Below are 24,046 nucleotides of genomic sequence, written 5' to 3' on the forward strand. Positions count from 1 at the left end.
TGGTGTTCATACTAATTATTTGTCATTTGTCTTTGATAAATCAGTCTGTATATCAAGTCTTTTCGTCACTATATGAGAAGGTCTGATTGATACCTACTCCAAATCAGTGCTCATTTCATGACCCATAGTTATGTAAAATTGAGACCGGAATGTTTTGAAAAGAAAGAAATCAGGATAATTACCCCTTAATCAGAAACATTACATTTATTTAAAAATGTTCCCAAGCGAAAATCCTTTGAGGGTGAGAAGTCTTGTCAGTTGCTTGATATTGATGATGTTAATGAATGTGAATTGATAAATCTAGACCAGTGAAAGAAGTAAAAATAAAGAGAAAAGTAAGTCAAACTGTTTTAGGGCCTGATACCAGTCTATGTTCTGTAGTATACAGTAGGAAGTGTTTTAGAAAGGGTTAAGGGATAGTTAACTCAAAAATGAACATTCTCTCATTATTTACTCACCCTCATGTCATTCCAAACCTGTGTGACTTTCTTTCTTTGTTTCTGCAGAACACAAAAGAAGATATTTTAGAGATAGATGTGTTGTCCACACAAGGAAAGTCAGTGGGGTCCAAAACAACATTGGACCCCATTGACTCTCAAAATGATTCTTCAGATCTTCTTTTGTGTTCCACAGCTCTGGGTTTTCTTTTCATTCAAAACTATTAAACATTGTTTTCATTCATTTAAGCGCAGCTGAAATAAATAAGTATTAGATGTGTGAAAATTAGAAATGTTGATTGAAATAACTGAGGTAGCTGGAATAAGGTTATTGATGTGCTTTCCCCCCAAAATTGAAATTGACTAAAATCTGAAAAATAAATTTTGTATACAGTATATAATAATATTCAAATATGGTCCAGAATGACAAGAAGGGGAGTAAATGATTTTAGGTTCTTCATTTTAGGATGAACAATTGCTTTAAAACTTAAGAAAATTTATTTCAAATTGGAACAACTTGAAAAGGAGGAATCTGCTTCGATGCAGTCTATGTTACAGATCAGGCTTTCATGATTTTTCCTCTACACTGAAAGTTAAGCATATGGCTAAGCTAAAATAAGTGATTTGTAAAGCAATTTGTGCTAGATGTCAGCCTGTGTCTCATTTTCAGCACACTGTTTTAGAGGTATCTGAAACCCTCTGGTGGTTGTCAGTTGCACAGAGGCCTTTGACTCCTCAGTTTTTTCCGCTCGGCTCTGTCAGTTGCTGATTAATTATTCCCCACCATTTTAGTTGTGAGATCTTAGGTGGGCACAGTGAGCAGGTACTGAGAGGAGTGTTTGAGTCGACTGTAAAGCGTCGCTTGTATGTTGGTGCACTGGTCTTGTTAACACCTGAATGGGGAGGCTGCGTTCTGCGGGCCTCATGCAATGCTTATTAAACCCCACGCAGAAACAATCAGCCCAGATGAATGGCTTCCTGTGAAGTTTAATTAGAGGGCCTCCCTGATGCTTTAGCTGGATAAACAGCAGCAAGAAACGACATGACGGGCCTCTTGCGTTGATTGTTGAAGATTGTGTGTATGTGAAGTGCAAGAAGCCCGACTGGAAACGAAGATGTTTTTAGGTTTAGGAATGTTGTCGTCTTTTTCCCCAGTGGATGGTGTCTTACCATCCCAATCGTGAAATAGATGAGTTTTTCAAGCTTCAGGAGTCTTGGCCGTCACGAGAGCTCCGGATTGTTGTTAATTTGCTCGACGTCTCTCAAGTGGGATTTCTCTGAAGATGAGGTGTGGACCGCATTAATTGCAGCGGGTCCAGGTATTGGCTGTGGTTGAAAAATTCAGAAGTATTGATTCAGGCCAAGCTGTTTTCATCATTCCACGATGTGTTACATTGTAGCGAGACGGAAGCTTTGAGTGAATGTGAAGCGCATAGACCCATTTTATGATTACACTGGGAGGTATAGGCGTATAGTCCCCAGATGGGTGGCTTTTGTAGCGCGAGGTTCTCCGGCTGAACTCATTTCAGGAGCGAGAGAGCTGTGTGGTGGGTTGAGCTGATCAAAAGACTGCTGGAACACTTCAGTACAATATGAAAGAGTAAGCGGAACCCATCCGAAGCATTTCTCTGTGGAACCATCTTAGTTTTCATGGCCCGGGGGCTAGTTTGTCTATTAAAGTTGATGGACCTGACATTGTGTATGGCGTTGCATCATTTATTTAAGCTAAAGTAGTCTTCGAAAAGTTTTTGTTTTGACTATGCGCAGTCATAAACTTCTCTTTTATTATTGTGACACTGTCCAGTTGCAACAACCACTTAATGGGACGGTTCACACAAATTTTTTTTAGCATTTGTACTACGTCATGTTATTCAGAACCGGTGTGATGCAATATGTTAATACTTAATATGTACAGGGTTAATACGTTAAAATTGGAGTCCCAATTGACTTTCATTGTATTGACAATAACGGTTACAACATTGTTCAAAATTTGTGTTCCACAGAAAGAAAGTCAATTAGTTTTTTATTTAATTTCATTTTTGGGTAAATTATACCTTTTCAACTGGTTGCTATGAACCCCTTAAGTATATAAAAAAAACTGCAGCAAATTCATTTTTGTTAATTAAAATAGAAATAAACAAATAGCTAAGAAAATTGGGAAACTTGTCTTAGCATCTAACTGAAATGGAAAAATGTAAATTAAAGAACTAAAATGACGAAATCTGAAACAAATAAGGAAAATAGAAATATTTATAAAACTAAAAGTAATAAAAAAGAGAAGTACATTACAAAATTACTCAGATTTAAACTAAAATTAAAATGAAAACTGATTTAATTTAAATAATAAATGATACAATAGTACAAATATTGCTTAAATAACACCTGCTCTGACCTTGTTTTACTTGATGCTTGTTCTCTCATATCATCTAGGACCACTTTACAGGGTTAAAGTTTGCTTTTGACATGACATTGCTGGATCCGTAGAGTAGGCTGAAATGGCTAACTAAAATGTATAAATAAACAGAAAGCAAAAATAATTCAGCTGGTACATGTGAGGAAATCTCTGAAAGCTGTCGTACCTGTGGTAGTTAACCTTGATAAGAATTATAGCTGACTCTCTGTACATGCGCAACCGCAAGATTCAATTCCCATAATCCCTGCACAAATGCCTCTTTGTCTTATTACTGTGTTTAGCAGATTAACAAATCGAACCTTAGCACATTTAAGCGTCCTCTCCATACCCCTCCATTCAGCCGCAGGCCTTTGTTTCTCGGGTCATTCTGTTGGAATCAGAAAGGGTGCGTGATCTCTCTTCAGCCGGTATGGATGGAGCTTGTGCGAATGCAGAAATCTGGGTTTTCTTGAAGTTTTGGTCCCGTGCACACTCCTTGCAGTCCATCTCTCCAAGCCTATCTGCTTTTCCAGAGCACCGGTTCCTTGGTGGAAGTCATGTTTTCCCCGAGTGTATGTCTGTGTGCCCATTACTTTGAGCGCCAGAAGGGAGCCTCTGCAGATTTTATCACAACTTGATAAAGCACTGGTCATGTGGGTAAAGGTAGTGTGCACGTATTGTGTATTTGGGGATATTTATGTAATTTTATTTATTTATTTGTATTTTGCATATGATTTGATGGCAGGTTTTTTAATTTTTATTGCCTGACTGTCCCCTTTGTCTCTTTCCCAATTGAGCCCCATTTTAAAATCATTTTGCTACCTCGCTTTCTCCAGATGGCTCACGTTCCAGCATTTTTCCTTTTTTTTTTTTTTTTTCTCTCTTCTTTTTGTTTAAACAACGTATGCCCCACCCTGTGGTCTGAAGTTCCGCAATGAGCCGTCTTGACAAGGTGCCAGGTTTTAGATTCAGCGTCTTGTAAGAAGTACATTTTCCTCTTACTGCCCCCTTTAGCCCCCTCCTTTTTGTCTTTTTTTCAATCTGTCTTTCTTTCTCTCTCTCTCTCTCTCTCTCTCTCTCTCTGTGTTCGTGTGACGTCTTGACCACTAACGGCTACATATTAAGAGATAATTCCATACCCTGAGGTTACAAACCGGCTTAGACTGGCTCTCTCGCATTTTGACTCCACTGGGTACCCTGGGTGAAAAAAAAGATATTGTAACTCCCTGTTTTTTTTTGTTGTTGTTTTTTTATTTTAAAGGAACAGGAGACTAATTTTCCCTGAGAATGACATCAGTTCAGTCTGCAGTGCTTTAAACAAACATGTTGTGCATTTATGAAAGCTACAAGGATTGCTCATGTCCCTAAAAGCACGACCAGGCAAACCACAACGACTTCTGTTCTATGATTATTGGAAATATTTTTTTATTTTACATAATTATGCACCTTAGTAACAGTAATGCAGCCTTTATTTTAGAACATTCGTTCTCCAGTTGCAAAAGGTTTTATCAATTGTACAGTGGAGACCAATGCTTATTTTCACGAGGGAATTGTCACAAGGACTTTATCTCTGTAACTATAAGGTTTGAGACAGAAGTCCGTTCCTTTTTTTTGTGACAAGTTACAACATATGTTTCAAACATGTAGATTAACATGACGGCACACTGACATATATTCAGACAAGAGTCCGATATATAATGAAGGCAGGTTTTCATTTAAGGATTGGACCATGTCATCAGGACAAAAGGTATTGTTAATGTCAGGTTGGAGTAGACATGTTGTCATATTATAAATGTCATGAATACAATTTATTAATTAACAATCTTATCTAATGATCAATATATATATATCTCACTCAAAGTCAGTGAGTATTAAATGAAAAGTTTTATTTTTATTTTTATTTTTTTTATGCCACGTCTGCAGAAATGTATTTTAAAAATTAGCCTACCTTCAGAAATAAACACTGCACTAAAAATATGTATATGAAAATTGTGACAACTAGCCCCATTCACCTAAATCAGATTATCTTAACTGGCATAAAATCAAGGATAGTGTGTTTCTTTCTCATAATGGCTTTGACTAGTTTACGTTGTTATTTTGTAACCATTTTTAAATATTCATTCAGCCTCTTAGGGATATCAGAGCGATTCATCTCCACCATTGCTGCTTTTTTTTCCCTCACGTTTCTTCTCTTTGTGAATTTTCTCTCTTCTGGCAAGAGTGTTATATTGTGTTTCTCCTTAACCTTGAAGTCTGTCTGTATCTTGTATAAATAGGTCTGCAGCTTTATTCAGATCCTCTCCATTCGTCTCCCTACAGTCTGTTAGAAAACCTCCTGTTGAGGGTTTTTCTCATTCCTCTACGTATTAAAGCTGAAGTTTGGATGTGAGGATTTCTGAGGAAGGGCAGTGGCAGAAAGGGAACCGGGCCCGTCAAGAGGCGGTTCCTATTGGTCAATGCAGTCTGGATCCGAGTGTCGAGCTTTGACTGAAAATGAAAGTTCAGTTTCATTCAGTATTTCCTCCTCGTGTTTGCAGCTCAGTGTGGTTTCTGTACTTGCTACTAACTCGGGGCCTCTGGTTAGCACTGTTCCTCACATGTTTGAGGAAACCTGGTTTGCGTTCGAGGCGCATTTCCACACTGTATGCTGTTTAAACCGCTGTTTGCGTCTACAACCTCTTTCGGTATCTTAAAGATCTTGTTGATGTCTTTATTTGGTCTCTTTGTCTTCAGCCTCACTCCCCCACACACTTCCTCCCCTTTGCCCCCTGCCACTGCCCCCACCCTCCTCCTGATCCGCCCCTCCCTCCCTCGGGCGACAGCAGAACAGGAATTGATTAGTGGCACGGCTTAAAAATAGAAGGGCCTGTTGTCATGGCAACGGCCACAATGAGCTGTTGTCTTGTTTAATGAAGACCGGGATTTTAAGTGTTGTAGCTGAACAGTACAGTGAGTGGGAGACGCCATTTCTGGCTAGGTGTGCGCAGACCCCGGGATGGAGATATTAGCAGTGATCTCGCCCCTTCAGTCAAAACCTTGCATTGTGCGGTATGCAAATAGTCGTGAATGTTTTTGTGCGCGTGCGTGCGCACGTGCTTGACGTGTAGCTTTGCAGGTACGACTACCAGTCTGCTTTGTCGCAGTATCATCCTGGTTGCTTTACCCTCAGGTGCTCACTGAATCTGCAGAAGTGCAATAAGGTAAGGCATCAAATGCATCATGCACTGGCAGCTCTAAAACACATTATTGACTCAACCCACATCCTGTTACCCATACGTCCCGTATGCATCAAGCCGACCAATTACAACTCTGTTGCCATGGGTGCCATCAGCCTAATTGGCCTCATTAGTGTCAGAAACGGGCCGTATGCAAAGTTTGGTCAAATTCCCAGCAGATCTCTCTTCTGAGTAATATACAGTAATAGTTAGCCATTGTGTAGGTCGTTGGTGAGGACAACGGTCCAATTAGCGAATGAACCATTAAGCTTTAGATACTGTACTCGACTCAGCCTCCCAGAAGTGGTTTTGAAATTCCTGTCAGCATAGGAGCGTGCGCATAATGTGCCGTTTGGTGACGGTATGCTAATGCACCTCTCCTGAAATTCCCCCTCAGCAACCTACTTCTGTGACATCACAGCACAGCTGACTTACATCTCAATTATGCTTGCATCACATTGCAGCTGGATTGCGTGTGATGAGAGAAATTATTTATACTGATAAATATGTCAACAAGCTTTTTTTTTTTTTACTATTGGAATTTTCATTTGCATCTTATGAATTCAATTGTTGTAGAGCTCCAGTGGGATTCTTTGAATGTAATTTGATGGGGTTTGCTTGGTTTTAGGAAGGTCTTTAATCCAGGAGTTTTCGGGGCCGTGGGCTCCCAAATGTATTATCCCTTTGCTAGGGATTCCCTTACTAAAATATAGAAGCAGTCTTGTATTTTTATAAATGCAGACCTGTTTATAGTAAGCATTCTGTTATGAAGACATAGTTTGTTAATTCACTTTCATTTGTTGTTTTACATTTTTTTTTTTATCATTTTTAATTGTCTTTTATTTATTGCTGTGTATATATATATATATATATATATATATATATATATATATATATATAATATATTTGACAGCATTTTTCAGCAGCGTTCCTATTCTAAAGCCCCTTTCACACTGCCATTCCGGCAAATACAGGGGTAAAGTGTTCCTGCAATTGTTCCCGGGTCTCTAGATCTGGCACTTTCACACTGCCAGTGATGACCCGGGATATGTGCATGCTTTCACACACAACCCTTGAAGATCCCGTAACGACACGTGACATCAGCGCGTGATGTGTAATGTACGAGTCGAAAACGCTAGGCACGTTATACTTTCACTGAAGCAAGCAAACGATCTCTGCGTCAGCGCGAAAAGTGAGGAACTAACTGACCTCTGCTTCATTACAGTTTGCACAGATGTTTTCGTTGCGAACGTTGATCTTCCTTTAAAACAGCCGGTTCGACACGGAATTAGATCTGGCTTTTGTTCACACAGCGGTCGTCCCGGGTCGAACCCTGCAATGTTACTAGGTCCTCGACCCGGGTTCAATGCGGTAATCAATCCCGGGATGTGGTTGCTTTCACACAGAAGGCGACCCGGCAATGTTCTGGAAATATTGCGGGTCCGACGTGCAGTGTGAAAGGGGCTTAAGATTAGTTTACAAGTAAAAAAATGTTTACTTTTTTTTTTAGTTACCCATTTTTGCCAAGTTGATGATTTGTGAAAAGTCTCGCTATTCCTTGATAATATGTGAATGCTTAAACTCAAAGTAATGTAGTGTTTATTTCCTGGAAAACAAGAACTGATAAAAAGTAAATGTGTACCTTGAATGAAGTAGTTGCTTTGGATTAAAGCGTCTGCCAAATGCGTAAATTACATTTTGCAAGCTTCTCCTCCTATTCTGCCCAACTATATATCTCTGGGACTCTCATTGGTTATGATTTTTTTAGAGATGCACTGTTACTAATCTCACATGATGACTGGTGCTTATATCTGTACATGATATACTGCCCTCTAAATTCATTGGTATGTTGTACTTTAATTTATCTTCAGTTCTAATAATTAATGTTGATATTACAGTCTATCAGATTTGCTGCATACGGAACCGCAGAAATTAAAAACTGCAACTCCATCTATATAAAACAGAGTATACATCACCTAGCCCAAAACCCAGTGTGCGGTAAATATCACACACACTGTTGTCATTACAATCACCACAAGTCAACATTTGAGAATTTGTGCAGTTCAAGGTAGCTCTGACTCCTGCTGATCCGGTTCACTTATACTGTACATCATGCTCCAGATACACTTTATTTGTATATCTGTGTAGTAAAAGGATAACGTAATTTTTTAAAAACGGGTTCCTAAGCATTTTCCTCATTTACTGTCCAAATTGTCCTACCCCAAAAGTCATGCCTTTGGATGAGTCAATGGTGTGTTGCTTTGTGCTGGTCAGGATGCTTAAACGAGCAGCGCTTTGTTTTTATAGCGACACAAGAGGAATATCTTTGCTGGAAACTACTCCAAATTCTGGATTACTGGATGTCTGAGTTAATTTCAGATGCCTTGAGCCATTTTGCTAATAAGTTTATGTTCTAAAAAGCATTTTATAAAAGCAGATAATTAGAGATGCTCCGATCGATTCATGCAATCGATCAGCCAGGGATCGGAAACGGCCGACTTTCCTCATGATCAGCGACCGGCCAATCAGTCTCATTTCTTTCTGATTTCGAGCCGATTTGTTTTGTTACCAGTGGCACAAGCAACCAGGTCACGTCAGCCATGCATTCTCGCACTCTTCTTTCTGATGACTGCTCTCTCACACACATCTTATTTACTCCGGTTAAATAGAGCTTGTATTGCACATTATTTTAGTTGTTCCCGCATGTTTTGCACTGACACCAAAGGTGTGCGCACCACCACTGATCTATATTAGTGGGGCACACAAGCCGGCCCGAGCTCAATCTCAAACAGCTTGTGAGCCACAAATACCAAAATGAGTGGCTTACTGCGCCAAAACATTCAAATACATACAAATTTGTAAAACAGTAGGTTTTGGAACGTTAAATAGTTGACAGAGAACGTGTGTTATTTTACAGTGTATTGAGTCCATGGATAAACTTAAACAGCCCACAGTCCAATATCCCTGCTGCTGTCTGTCATGTCAATTAAAGAACTAAAGATAAAGAAAATTTCTGCTCTTGACTGAATACGATTTATAAGGGTAAGCATTTATAAAAAAAATTTACAATGAAGACTACAGAAATAAAATGTGATAATTTACATTTGGTAGTATTCCTTACCTGGAATACTACCTTACTTAAACTTACTTAACCTGCAAACTTAGTTTCATAGCTCTCTTTTTTCTATTGCATTTATTTGAGCTGTTTGCAATTATTTTATTTGTTTTTATTTTATTACTGATTTTTTTACTTTATGAAAATAAAACTGCGTTGAAGAAAAGTAGATTTTTGTGTTGTGTATATGCTGTCAATTATAGCTTCTATAAAGAAAAAAAATTTAAATTGGCAAAAATCATTATCGGCAGATCACGCTAACTAAAAATCTGAATCGGCCAAGAAAATCACGATCGGTGCATCTCTACAGATGATCAGTTTTGTCCCGGAGTACCAGAAAAATCATATCAAGCCCTGCTTAAACCTGGCCTAGCTTTCAGAAAAGTCAAAAAAGCTTCTCTAATCTAAGGTCGTGTTCTGTAAAGTCATTTGATTCATGTTCATGAGGGGTTTAGGGAGCTCTTCTGTTGACATCTTTCACACGTTTAAGCCCAAGTGTTCTGCCAGTCCATATTGATTAGAGGGCTAACTCACTCGGGACACTTAATTTGAAAACAGAAAGGTGACAAGTAACTGTTTTGAACTAGTTAGCCCCTAAAACATCTCTATGGTCCAAAGTGCATGTTTTGTGGTCAGGTGTGCTGTGTTCCTACATCTTATTCGGCTGTTTTTCTTTGGTTAAACCTATTCCCAGATCATCAGGGGGGGATACCGGAGCAAGGAGGAGTGAGAGCAAAAGTGACAGCTGAATGAGAGAAATCACTCAGGTCTTGACCAAACAGGTGTTGTCACCTGTTTTTGTGGCTCTACTGGAGTCATGGCTGAAGAAATGGTTGCATGAGATCATGAGGCCCAGGTCTGCTGTTCAAGTCATATTTCTGCTTTACGTGCCCTGAGGGAGGTCACACTCTCGCTGGTGCTTTGTCGCTTGTGAAAGCGAGTTCACGGAGTGGCAGCCAGCTGCTGAGGAGCTGAAGATAAACCTCCTAATGGCAAATGGAGGGTCGTCACCTTGTTGACATTTCGTTTTTGCAACATGCCAGAAGGGCTTGGGTGTACGGCAATTTTGGAAGCGGGAATCTAGGCTCTCCAAATTTAAGACAGAAATACACTAACTTGACTTTTGCCCTGATTTGTGGTCTGAACGTGTTGGTGCGAGTTGCCGAAAGCCAATTAGCAGATTTTGGGCTTTTAGAATTGACACTGATTTCACATAAAGTAGTGTATGACGGGCATAGACCTGATTTTGGGCTGATTTTAGAGCCAGTGTTTTTTTTTTTTTTTTTTTTCATGTGTCTCCTAACAACAAACGTTGTTAAAAAGATTTTAGTGTATTCTAGCCTTTAGACATTTAAAATCGCTGGTCATTCTTAGAAAGGCTTGGCAGCAAACGTGGTCACTACATGGTCCCCTTAAAAGTGACTGTAGCCAAGTCATCCATCATTTCCTATCATAGTTATTTGTATGATTAATAGAATATTAAAGGTGCCAGTTTTTTTTTTTAGTTTTTTTATTCTCTCATTCCTTGCCTTTATTTTAGAGGGTTATATTTTTCTAGTACATTAGCTTAAATATTTAAGTCCACTTGTTTATGGTTGAATATTTCGCCTGACGTCTACACACTTCTGTTCGTTGCGGTGAAAGTACGGAGGATGTTTATGAAGTGTTTATCCAGGACCGAGAGTTCTGACATGATAAATGTCAAATCCGAGCCCCTCTTCACAAATAAAGTAAACAGAAATAAAGTCTTTTCATCTTCCTCTAATCCAAAGTCCACAGATGTCTGCTTAAAGGGACAGTACACCCAAAAATTAGTCTTCAGTTATTCACCCTCATGTTGTCCCAAAACCTGTATGACTTAACTGTCTTCCATGGAGCACAAAATAAGAAATTTTGAAAGTTATCTATGTTTTTTTGTTTTGTCCATACAGTGGCTTTTATTGGCTTTACATGTTGTTTTATACCATACTACTGACTAATTTTATGGACAAAAATGTTCTTCAGCATATCTACAGAAGAAAGTAAGTCATACAGGTTTGGAACGTCATAAAAATTCTGTCATTTACTCATATTCTATTTCTTTCCACTACGTCCATACTGTTGCACCTTTTGCAGATACATTAAAAATCAATTAGCTCCTGCTGAAAATCCAACCAAATGATTTCCCAACAATTTCTCTGAACATTACTGTGAAGTTTGCATCCAGACATCAGTCATTTCGCAAGTGTTCATGGCTCTCACCCTATATGACCCTATGCCAAGCCTGCTCGCTCCAGCTTTAACTAGGTTATTGCGTCAACGCCTGCCCTTCACTATTAATCACTCTCCTTATATTTAAACCCCAAAGAACTGCAGCTCCATCCAAATGGATACTTCCAAGAACAAAACGAGCAGCCAGACCTGCTCTTGCCCAATGCATATTGGTTTTTTGTTTGTTTTTTTTATTCATCAGTGTGGGCACACACACCTTTAGCGATGGTGTAGCAGCCATTTTGAGGTCTCCGTGCTCAGCATCAGATGCTGCAAACAGGAAAGGCTTAATCTAGCCAATTGAGCGGGTGGGTGATCAGAGGGGCTGCATGCGAACAGGCAGATTTGGGAGATGGGCCAGGCTCCGAGGGTGGGGGATGGGGGCGACAAACGAAGATGGGTGCAAACCCCTGTTATTTCACGATAAATGTTGTGCCTTAGGACGAAACTTGGGGAAATTAAGAGGATACATCGCTACTCTTGCATGAAGGAATCTGGGCGTTTCGATATCAGACCAGTCCTGGGGCAGAACTAGCGTGACGTTTAAAACAAGGCACCTTGTACCTCTCTGGGTGAGGGATGCAGTGCCACCGATGCTTTGGTCTAGGAGGTGGGGCAGGGGGTTACGTCAGCCAAATGAATTGTCATGAAGCACATCATGCGTGAAATGAGCTGCGGATTCCTTCGTGCACTTGCAACTGGCCATATTATTATCATCACTTCTTTTTGCTGGTGATTTTTTTTTTTTTTTTTTTTTTATAATTTTTGTACACACTTTCCGAATCAGTTCTCTTTTGTAGGGGAGGAAGGGACTTTGATTTTGCGTGTGTGTATGGGTTCAGAGGGCGATGGCGTTTGCAGTGGGGGCAGAAGGAGGAGGACATTTTTGTGCTTGCAGTGATCTGATCGACAGGCAGCAGTGGCGTGTGCATAAAGAAAATGGTGTGCCGGTGGGGGATGGGCAGAGGGGAATTAAGGGTTGGCATTATGACAGGGTAGCGTGTTAGGAGAGTGCTGCTGTCTTTTTTTTTTTTTTTTTTTCATTCCATTTCTTCATCTGTTCCATCGTCTTCATCTTCAGTCTGCCCTAACCCCCAACTCTGCCCCCCACCTGAACCGATTAAGATCCCAAATGTGCTTTCTGAATGTTACAATCGGTTTACAAAAAAAAGAATAAGAACTGAAAAGTAGTTTGTGGTCATCCGTACCTTTAAGGGGCCCCCAGAAAGTGAGCGTGTGTGTTTATTTTTACAACCCAGGGAGGAAAAAAAGGAATACTTTTTTTGGAAGGGGGGAGGGGTGAAGAGCGAGAAGGGAGGGGTCAGTTTTTGCTCTGCTTTGTGGTGTGTGGCACAGCTGTATTAGAATGGTGGGTCTGAAGGGCACAAAGTGAGTCTTGTGTCGGTATGGCCCATCAAACCACACGAACACACATACTCAAATTGTTCCTAGTTTTTAGGCCTTTTCCCTACCTTGCAAAGAAGTCCTGCACAAGTAACTATCCAGGGACCATCCGAAAGGGATCAGTGGGACTGTATGTCGGGACAGAAGTTTGATTATATAGAATGGAGATTTGAAAGTTGTGGTGTAGGGTGTTGCGAGGGTCGCAGGGCGAGATCACCTGATAATCTCATCCGAAGTGAAGCAACACGGCTCGTCCGCGGTGTGCTCGCGCACACCATTTTACTCTCTATCTCTGTTTTTCTTTTTCTCGCTCTCTCTTTCTTTTCATCTCTGAGCTGCTGCTGCTGCGTTGGCTGGCGTAGTGCCCAAAGCAGTGAGTCTGTCGTGGAGTGCGCGTGTGCAGGTTTCTGGGGAGGAGGAGGAGGATGATGAAGGGGGTGGCTGGGATATTTGTGTGTGTGTGTGTGTGTGTGTGTGCGTCGATATGCAAAAAGGGGGGTAGATAAAGGAGTGGGCTGAGTAAAGAGAGTCTGGTTTTTGTAGCAGCTGACTGAGACAGTCATTATATTATGTAAAGGGTGGGGGGTGATGGTGTGGGGGGGTCAGACTGACGTGCACTGCACGGACCTTCTGATTTGCTGGCTGGTGCCATTGGTGGTTATGTGTATGCTTGTGCGTTTATTGCTTACGCACTCCCTCACTCTTTCTACTGTCTCAGTCACGCAGGCACTTTTTTCCCCTCTCTCTCGCTCGCTCGCTCGCTCTTTAACCCCCCCCCCCCCCACCCGCCTTTTTCCCGCTTACGCACTCATTCGTGAAAGGTGGGTGGTTTGTAGTAAGGATACAAAATTATATATCAGTGTTTTATGTGCTTGCTTCTTAATTCTTCCGTTATTGTTGTTTAATTAAAGGACGTTATGTGGCTTTCTCTTAAAACTGTACTGGAATATTTTTTGCAGAGTTTTGTTAGAGAGATCATTGGATGTTTTTGTGCTTGCTAAAGCCGATCTCTTAAGTTAGACTTTGCGATGCAATGCAACGGTGGATGTATGATTAAACTATGCCAGAAAAAGAATGAGAGTGAACGATGACATGAGAAATAATGGGATGATAGAGAGATGATGAAGTGATCAGGGGACCAATTACAGCTCAATTTAATTTGTAATTGGGGATGTCCCTACAATAAAGCATTTTAAGACCAGTCGCTTGTGTGTCTCGGGAGCTTAATTGGGTTTAGGAATAACTACAGGACTGTGTTTCATGAGAACTACAGATGAACGTGACCGTAAGGTCAACCGTGTGTAGTGTTAGATTTGCCAGAAGACTTGTAATTTGGCCAGTAAAAAAAAATTAAGAAATAAAAAATTAAATAAAACTATCCTGGGTGTCAAACATTCCGCAAGGCTGCATTAAATTGATCAAAATTGAACTGCAAAAGTTTTTATTTCAAATAAATGCAGTTCTCTTAAACTTTCCATTCGTCAGAGAATCTGAAAAAAGGTATTAGATTTTCCTCATAAATATTAAGCAGTGTGTCTGTTTTCAGTATATCAACGATTTCTAAAGGATCATGTGACACTGAGGACCGGAGTCAGGGCAGCTGAAGATTCAGCTTGGGGAAAACAGGAATAAATCATTTTTAAAGAAGAGAAAACTTTTAAAGTTGTGTATTTGATCAACTAAATGCAGTCTTGGTGAGCATAAGAGAGAAACATTTTTTTTTTTTTTAAATTTTACTTACACCAAACTTTTTAGGTGTTGTTCTGGATTATTTTGGACCATTGTTTATTTTATAATGATTTTTTAATATATTTTATAAATAATCCTACAGTGGAGACCTGGAATTAGTTTTTTTCTTCCTTTTTTGGGGGGGGGGGCTTTCAGTGTTGTCGTTATTTGCTGTAAGTGACACATTTCAGAGTGGATTAATGAACCGATCTGGATTGGGACAGTTGTCCAAATCAGCTGGAAAACATGAATCTTTTGAATATGTTAAACCAACAAAACAGTTATCTACATGTTGTTTTAACGTGTACTTTTAAGAGGTTGTTCCTCACATCATTCTGCAGGACACATTGAACTCCTCCACATGCCGTGACTTTGATATCCCTGATCTAGATGGTCTTAAAGCTGTGCAACCGCCATGTTTTATCTTCAACTTTAGCTGAATATTCATAGAAATGTAGCTTGCTAGACTGTCAGAATAGAAGTCGGCAAACGTTTTCAAATGTATATCACTATATCAGAGAAGTCAGAAAGTAATTGGTCATTGGTCACAGAGGTCTTGGATTACTGCAACCAGAAATGTGGAGGTGTCATATGTCCAGTTAGTGAATACAGATTCATCTCGCCCACAAGCGTGCGCACACACACACACACACACACACACACACACACACACACTTCTAAAGCCTTTTTCTTAATATTATGGCTAGGCAAGGTCACCATGGCTGCCATAGACAGTACTGCCTGCGATCAGTCACGTCTTCTAGGAGTGGATGAATAGAGCTGAGCTTTCCAGGAGCTGGATGTTCACTAATATTAATTAGAGCCAAACAAAAGAACTAAGGCAACATATATGCTGCTTGTGTGTTTGTATCAGGACCTACTTGACGTTTACATCACAAAGGGTGTCATTTGTCAGCCCATCGATGAGAAACTCTCCTTCGATGTCTTGTCGATGTGGTCTCTTAGTACAGGAGGGTGGTAGTACCATGCTGCTTTTCTCTTGACCGATATGTGTGTCTACACATCTTTGATCCCAGCTTCGCTCCGGCGCTTCACATTATAAACAATCCCTCGCTTGTAGATGAGCAAAGTTAAGGAGTCCTAGGGCAGATGTTTGAATTCTGTATGACCTCAAACAGAGAGGGGAGCTCAGAGGTGTCAGAGATGAATGTGCCGCCTTTCAAAAGTGAATAGATTCTGTTTCTATTTTCTGCTTCATAAAAGTGTGTTCAATTGACCCGTGTACTCTGTCTTTTTATTCATATTCAAACATATATTTAATGGTGCTGCCCCTACATGGCAATATGATTATAACGTACTCCAGGACGTACATGCATAGTTTTCTAGATTAAATTCTGATTCACAAGTTCCTAATTCAGTTAGAACCCAAATAAGATTTTGGATTCTGATTCTTTAGCTCTCCATTTGAAAGGGTTTGATTACTTACAGGCTCTTTTTGTAATTATTTGTTTATTATTTTGATTTGATTCTGATTCCTAAGCTCTCGATTCGATTAGACCCTAATTTTGATTTGGGTCTGATTCCCATGGTCTTAATTTGATAGGATTATTTGGTTTGATTCATTTACTAGCTCTCATTGTTATCAGTTTCTTTCTCTTATTTGATTCTGATTCCTAAGATAATGATTCAATCTGTTCGGTTTGAATCTTATTTAAATTCTGATTCTCAAGATCTTAATTTTGTAAGATTATGATTAATTTACAAGCGTGTATATATATATGTATATGTATATGTATATGTATATGTATATGTATATGTATATGTATATGTATATGTATATGTATATATATGTATATATGTATATATGTATATATATATATATATATATATATATATATATATATATATATAATTAAAGGTTTACTCTGTTACTTTATACGGGGTCCAAAGAATTAATACAGGGCAGGCGGCAGCACCTGATAATGTTCTACCTTTAGACTGAAGCTATGAGCAGAATACAAATGCATCAGACAGATAAAGAGCTTCCAGCACAAACAATAGCCTGCATAGAGTCCTGCACATTCACTGTCCGGACACTCCCCGTGTGTGTGTGGGAGGGGGGAGAGTCTCTCTCTGCCCTCTGGCCATGAAGGGGCCGGCCAAGCGTGCCTAACTAATAAAGACGAGCAAACACACATATGATCATTTAGATCTGTAGTATGTGACACATGTCCAGAGTATGGCAGAGTCTTATAATCTGCACTTGAGCATGCATGACCCTGCAGTATATGTGTTCGCTTTGCAATGGGAACCCACACACACAGTGATTCAGTCACGTTATAGACTGACTGTTGGGTTTCCATGTGGTGTGTTGTGCTTTTGTCCAGAGGGGAGAAAGGAAGTTAATGGCTGACTGTAAGAATGCAGTAGTAGAGATTGGCTCATCAGGTGCTTCAGTGTAACGCTGGTTTAAACCGTGTGTTAAAATCAAACATGCATACTACACTATTTTATGCAGGCCATTATTTGAGTTACCTGTATTTGTGGTCCCGATGTGTCTCATCATACCACAAGTGATGTTTTAGGAGACAACGCTCTGTCTCATTGACTGAGAGGATGTCTTCCAGGCATTTCGGTCTCTTTAGCAAGACTGTGCTTTCTATCAATCTACTGCACTACAGTTTTCTCTCTCTGTATCCCAAAACCGACTCTCTGTGATTCTAAACTAGAACTGACAACAAAACTGTTGCATAGAAGTAAAAAAAAAAAAGATTGGTAATAAGCCTTTTCTTAATATTTCAACTGAACTTCTTAATATCTCAACTGAGCAAACTGATCTGACATTTTCTCTTGTGCTGAGATTTTGCTAACATGTTTACCTGTTGTACACTATTCACTCTGTGTCAGTAAAATAAGATGCTTAAATGGCGAAAATGCAGAGAAGTGCTAATTAAACATCACTATTTGGTTAGTGAGTCTCATTCACTAACCATGCATACACACACATTTGTATGAAATCTGCACACAAATATTGTCATTAACAAATCATGATTCATCAAGAATTTTTTGTATTTATTTTACACTTGTGGGAAAATGCAGGAACAACTGAAACCACGTTTACAAAAATCGGCCACTTTGAGTATACTAATAAAAGTATACATGGATATTTTGTGTGTGTGTGTGTGTGTGTGTGTGTGTGTGTGTGTGTGTATATATATATATATATATATATATATATATATATATATATATATGCTCAAAGATCTTGTTATTCACTTGCAGACAAGAGAGTGTCTGGAGAGCATTGTAAGTTTGCTTAGTGACGAACGGCAAAACATTACCTTATATGGAGATGTTTTGGGTGTGTTTTATGCAAATTGCTAACCTTTGGCACTTGGTTGCTCATTTAGAATACTCTAAATTCATTAAAACAAGGTTAAGAACCAATTCATGTTCTATCATACAAGTTGTGAATTAGGTGGATATCTTTCATGAGGTTCTCCTATATATATGAATGTGAACGAGATTTCCAAAACATGTTTTCTGTTGAAAATTCATTATATTTTTAGTTCAATTGCAGGTCTGAATGCAGCTCACACCTTTTCTGTCTCATAATTTCCTGTTTTCTCTTTTTTCAAAACAGCACAATTGTTTTTAATTAAAATTTAAATTACAACTGAACAATTATTTCTATACTGCTAGTGTCACAACGTTTTTATTTTTTCAGTTGATTTAGTTGTCTGTAGTCAACTTTATATCTATATATATATATATATATATATATATATATATATATATATATATATATATATATAATATTACACATACACACACACATTGAAAACAGGGAAAAATATATATTTGTCAGCTGAAAGCATTGCAGTTGATTCTGGGAAACTCCACTTCAGTTTTAGTTCTTGAGTAAGACTTGTATCTTCAGTCAGTAATCTGGTGCCAGAAATATGATCCCACAACAGGCAAAGTCAGTCCCCTCTCAGTGACCGCTTTGTGACGTTTTAGGAAGCTCCATTCAGCTGCGTGTCTGCGCTCAGTATTGGCTCGTCGTAACAGGCACTGAACGTGAGGTAGGGAGATCCTCTCTACAAGAAGCCAAGCAAATTTCCTCAGTCAAACCATGAAAGTTACACTGATTTGTATGTAATGATCATGTAATTTATCAATTAAGCCTGGAGAGGCCTTGGTTCTTGAGCACTGTAGTCCACAGCCTCAGCACGAGGCAGACTAATGGCTCTGTTAAGTCTGTGGGTGTGTGAGGAGTCATAGTAGATCTCTCTCACTCTCTCTCACTTGCTTTCTGCTCTTTCACTGTAAAAGAATAATTAAGTGATTTGCATTGGTCTCAAGGAGGGGAATTTGTACTGATTCCTACAGATAAGGGTCGCAATACCAAAATTTCAGTATTTGAAACCAGTACCGGTAAAATGTCTTGATACAGCTGCGAAATGAACACAATGCATTTATTTTTATTTATTATTTTTTTCTTAAAGATTGCCTCAAGTTATTTAAAATTCAATTATTTTTTTTGTATTAATTAACTTTGCTCCTGTGGATGATTTAAAAAAAAAAATTGTTCACAAATATTCTCTTTCCATGTCGCTGATAGGATGGAGCGGATGTCTGAGGAGGCGTTGAGGCTGAACCTGCTGAAGCGGGGTCTGGAGGCACAAGACGAGCGGGACGAGGCTCTGGCCAAGCGCCTGAAGATGGAGGGTCACGAGGCCATGGAGAGACTTAAGATGCTTGCCCTCCTTAAACGCAAGGATCTGGCCGCTTTGGAGGGGGCGGCGGTTGCGGCGGCCATGGCAGAGGGCAAAGGCCCGGGGGGCAGCCAGGGGCTGATGGGAGCTGTGGGCTACGAGGAGAAGATGAATGGAAGTTTGAGAGTCGGGGGCCATGGAGGGCCCAGTAAGAATGGGAAGGAAAACATAGTGGATGAGCCAGTGGACATGAGTGCCAGAAGGAGGTGAGGTTACGGCAAAGCGTTTAACAACTGTTTGTTGTAATGAGCACCGCATTTTCCAGAAAATAAATTGCACGTGACTATAAGCTGTGAAAATCTCATCGTTTAGAGAAAAATGCTGCATCTGTTTGTAAGTCAGATTTTATCGCATTCAGAAATACCGGCAAATAAAACTAAACATTTACAAATATTATACACTCTATAAAAATTTATTTTGGTTCTGCTAACTCTGCAACTAATCATTTTAATGTAATGTTATTAAGAACCAGTGTTATTTTAGTATTATTGACATATTTTTGTAGTTTTCATTAAGGTTTTAAATCATTTTTCATTTCTATATTTTTTATTGTCATTTTAAAGGGTTAGTTCACCCGAGAATGAAAATTCGTCCATCTTCTACTCGCCCTCGAAGTATCCTAGGTGTATGTGACTTTCCTCTTTCAGAATAATCCAATCGAAGTTATATTAAAAACAGTCCTTGCTCTTCCAAGCCTTTCAATGAGTGTAAGTGAGTGTTTGTTGCCAACTGTTCAGAAGACGTGATTATTCTGAACGCGGAAACCCATTACACCTACGATGCTTCGAGGGTGAGTAGAAGATGGACGAATTTTCATTCTCGGGTGAACTAACCGTTTAATTTTCAAGTTTTAATAATTTTTAGTTTTATTCAGTTTTTATTTTTTAGTATATATATAGTTTATTTTTATTTCAGTTTTAGTTATTTTAGTACTTCAGGATAAACTAAATTTAAATGAGAATACGGTCTTGGCAACTAGCTGAAATAAAACATTTTTATATTTTATTTCAGTTAACAAGTAATGCAGGGCTCCAAACTGCGGCCTTTCCGACCAAAAATATTAATTTGCAAGTGATATTTTTGCTGAGATCGCCACTGGTGACTATATAAATTTACATTATGACTTGTAATAACTTGTTCCTGATTGTTTTGGGATCACATCTTTTATGTTCACGTAATAAATGGAAACGATGTGCATCAACGTTTAAGTGGAAAAACAGTCTTTTCGCTGCCGAACACCAGCGTTGATGGCACTCCTGCTAAAAGCAGCTCCAGTTGTGCAGCACGAGAGAAATCAAAAATGAAGGAGACAAGTGACATAAAAGTGCAGAAAAGCAGTGTCTATTGACTTGAACAAACTACAACAGGTAAAGCTGTCTGCTGTGTGGACATTAACAATATCGTTAACGTTTATAATCGACACTAATATGGCTTCTTCTTATCAATATCTTTAGTCTTTATGCTGTTCTGTTACAACAAGAACTTCATATTATTTGTAGTATACTTGCTGTCCAATAAATTAAAAAATCTAATTTAAATGTATGCATTTTCGCAGACGATTTTATCCAACGCGACTTACAGTGAATTCAGGGTATCATATGTTCCCGGGGAATCGAACCCCCAGCCTTGAACTTGATAAGGCAATGCTCTACCAATTGAGCTAAACACAGTAAGCTTTGTGCTCTGTTACCTTTTAATTAGCAAAAAATCTGTTAAAAATTTCTGCCAAATTCATAACGAAATTCAAACAATAAATACTGTTTTGGCAACCTTTAATGAGGGATGAGCGATTGCTTTAGCACCTTATTTTAAGTGGCACGTGAACCCATCATATCTTTCTCTTTACTATTATAATTCGAAATAAACATGAATGGATGACAAAGTATATTATAAGAGTGCTTACAGTACAACTTACTGAATTGTCTCATGTAATCGGTCATTCACACTGCGCACAATGTTTAAAGCTTGTAAACAATGCATCACAACGTGCAACTCTTATCTCTTTGTACGAGGAAACATAAAATTCTCCAAAACTGTTTACTATACGCTTACGATTCAATTTCAGATTTGAAATCACCAGTGAAATCTGACAAGTGTGTAATAAATGTTGTTTCTTTTCCACAAATAGCATTTAAGATCAGCCAGTGCGCATGCGCAGTCCTGGGCGCACGTCTCTAAACGCTAGCTGTGTTTATAGCAGTGGGGACTTCTAACGGCAGCTGCAGTAACACGCTGACTTTATCAATTAGCAATCTTTCTTTCAGAATGCGGAGCTTCCTGCGATTGAGTGGCCATATTGAGCGTTGCATTTTTCCCCATTCAAAACTAAACGAGTGACACGTCTGCGGTATTCTATAGTCTTTGTTAATATGCATTGTTCAGAGGCAAAATGAGAAGAAAATACCACGTAAACTTTTCTAAAGATAGTCAATTGCTCTTCCGAGATGCACTCAAATAAACTACTCCAATTGTATCATGATTTGTTTAGCATCTCAACCGATTTGAATAGTCACATTTGAATCGATTTTCAACTGGCTCTCGTTTAATCGTTTCATCCCTATTAGAAAAAATAACTACGAAAAGGAGTATTTTGCTAAATATATGCACTTTATTGCATATTCATATTTTTACTTTACCTGTTTATATGAAAATAAATAATGCAAGGAGCTAAAGATAAAATTGCATGTTACTTAAGAAAAACAGACTGGATGTGTGCCGGATATATGACAACATTTATAGCATGCACTGTGGAGGAGCCAGAACTATCCTCAAGGGCCAAGTGATGCTGATCTAGTTATGGTTCAATGATATTTGCACAGATTCTATTTATTAACAATTCTTTATAGTTCTGAAGCTGGAAAAGATGTTTAGTTCTAACTTTAAGTGAACATTAGTTCCCAGGACATCCACATCTACATGATGGATTAAAATGCTGATGCTGTAAAAGCAGGGGACACATAAATACATGACAGTATGTCTGAAATGTTAAGGTATTTAAAAAATTGCAAAATTGCTCCTTAAGTGACTTTTTTTTGGGGGGGTCTGGAGCCCTGAATGATTTTTTTTTTTGTGTGTGTGTTGAATTTTATTATTCTATCCTGCAGATGTTTCTATGCCTTGTTTTTCATCTCGACTCCCTTAAAAATGAGTATTTAAAGTGCCCCTAAAAATTCCTTTAATTGTGCTTATCATAGTGAAATAGTTCGGGAGCGGTGCACTCCATCGCCAGACGTTATCATTTTATCAGACAACGAGGCGTCCAGCCCCCGGAGCACGCCTCACCCTGAGGAGAAACAGCATCAGGCCAACCTGGAGATGTTTAAGGTGCAGTATACCATGGAGGAATCAGATCTATTGTTGGTTACCCACCATTAAACCCTTTCAGTGAGTCTCGTGAACCTGTTTGCTGACCTCTTGCGTGTGTGTTTGTTCTGCAGGGGAAGACTGGCGACGAGCGGCAGCAGATGATCAAAGCTCTCCGAGAGGAGCTCAGGCTGGAGGAGGCCAAGCTGGTGCTCCTGAAGAAACTGAGACAGAGTCAGATGCAGAAGGAGAACGTGGTGCAAAAGGTCAGAACCGTACACAATGTCCTGTACCTCCCTGTACACATGATGCCAACTGGGCCAGTAACTCTACACTCTGTCAGTTGGGAATTTTTATTCGATTTATTGGATAAACAGGCATATTAGAGACCTTTTGGAATTGAGAAAACATATCAGCCTCATACCTACCATACCAGTGTGCACGTTTAGTGTAGTATGCAGTTACAGTAGCTCAAAGCAGATCACAAGCTGGCATATCACTGACAGGAAGTTATTTGGATATAAAATGCATGGTAATCAAATCATGTACAGGACTTTTGTAAATAAAATCATATTATTTCAGATGGATGGGCAAAATAAAGTGGATGGAGTAGCTGCATTGTGTCAGAAATAGAATGCGATGTCCATCAGCTGAAGCTGCCTCTGTAAACAGCTTAGTTTATTTTTTTTAATGGAAGGGATCTTATTTTGTACTTCTCTGGTGTAGATTTGCACAGGCTTGTTTATTGTCATCTAGACTACAGCTGAGTAAGTTTTAATCCAATGCCTTTGAGATTTTTGTTCTCTTCACTTTCTATTCAATGAAGAATTCTGAAAAAAAAAATCTATCATGGTTTCTACAAAAAATATTAAGTGGAACAACATTTTCAACATTATCAATAATAATAATAATAGTAATAATAATAATATAACTAATATTTGTATTACTAAGACTAATATTTCTTAAGCACCAAATCAGTATTTTACATGTATATGTGACACTGAAGCCTGGAGTAATGGCTGCTGAAAAATTTGCTTTGCCATCACAGGAATAAATTGCATTAAAAAAAAAACTATTAACATTTAAAAAAAAAAAAAACACGAACAACAGTTTGTGTGTGTGTGTGTGTGTGTGTGTGTGTGTGTGTGTGCGTGTGTTAGTTTAATTCAAACAGCAACTAAAATTCTACTATAGTGAAGGCCTGGCTTATTAATATTAATTAGGTCACATGACTTGGTGATCCAAGCAAATTATGAAGCAGTATGAATGTTAACTTTCTTAATATTATGTTTAATCATTACAAAATCACATCACAGTAGAAATACTTGTATTATAACACATTTATTTAGTTTTATTTTGGTATCAACTTAAAGTGAAGTATTTGTACTTTTAGCATCCTCTGTTTTGAATTTTACTGTACTCTTTTTCACTTCCAATTTCTGTGATTGGCTTTCTCATAGTTG

At 38.8% G+C, this 24,046-nt stretch overlaps 1 protein-coding gene across 1 annotated transcript in view; it reads left to right on the top strand.

Moving 5' to 3' along the window:
• Positions 1 to 24,046, top strand: part of LOC113062070 (transcriptional repressor p66-beta-like) — a 39,210-nt gene that overhangs the window by 4,848 nt on the left and 10,316 nt on the right. The window contains exons 2-4 of the mRNA XM_026231605.1: positions 19,127 to 19,486; positions 22,475 to 22,604; positions 22,718 to 22,849. Of these exons, the coding sequence (XP_026087390.1) occupies positions 19,128 to 19,486; positions 22,475 to 22,604; positions 22,718 to 22,849 (621 nt within the window). The 5' untranslated portion in view covers position 19,127. The remainder of the gene's footprint in view (positions 1 to 19,126; positions 19,487 to 22,474; positions 22,605 to 22,717; positions 22,850 to 24,046) is intronic.

This window comes from Carassius auratus, chromosome 44 (genome assembly GCF_003368295.1).
Source record: "Carassius auratus strain Wakin chromosome 44, ASM336829v1, whole genome shotgun sequence".
In the NCBI taxonomy this organism is placed as follows: Eukaryota; Metazoa; Chordata; class Actinopteri; order Cypriniformes; family Cyprinidae; genus Carassius; species Carassius auratus.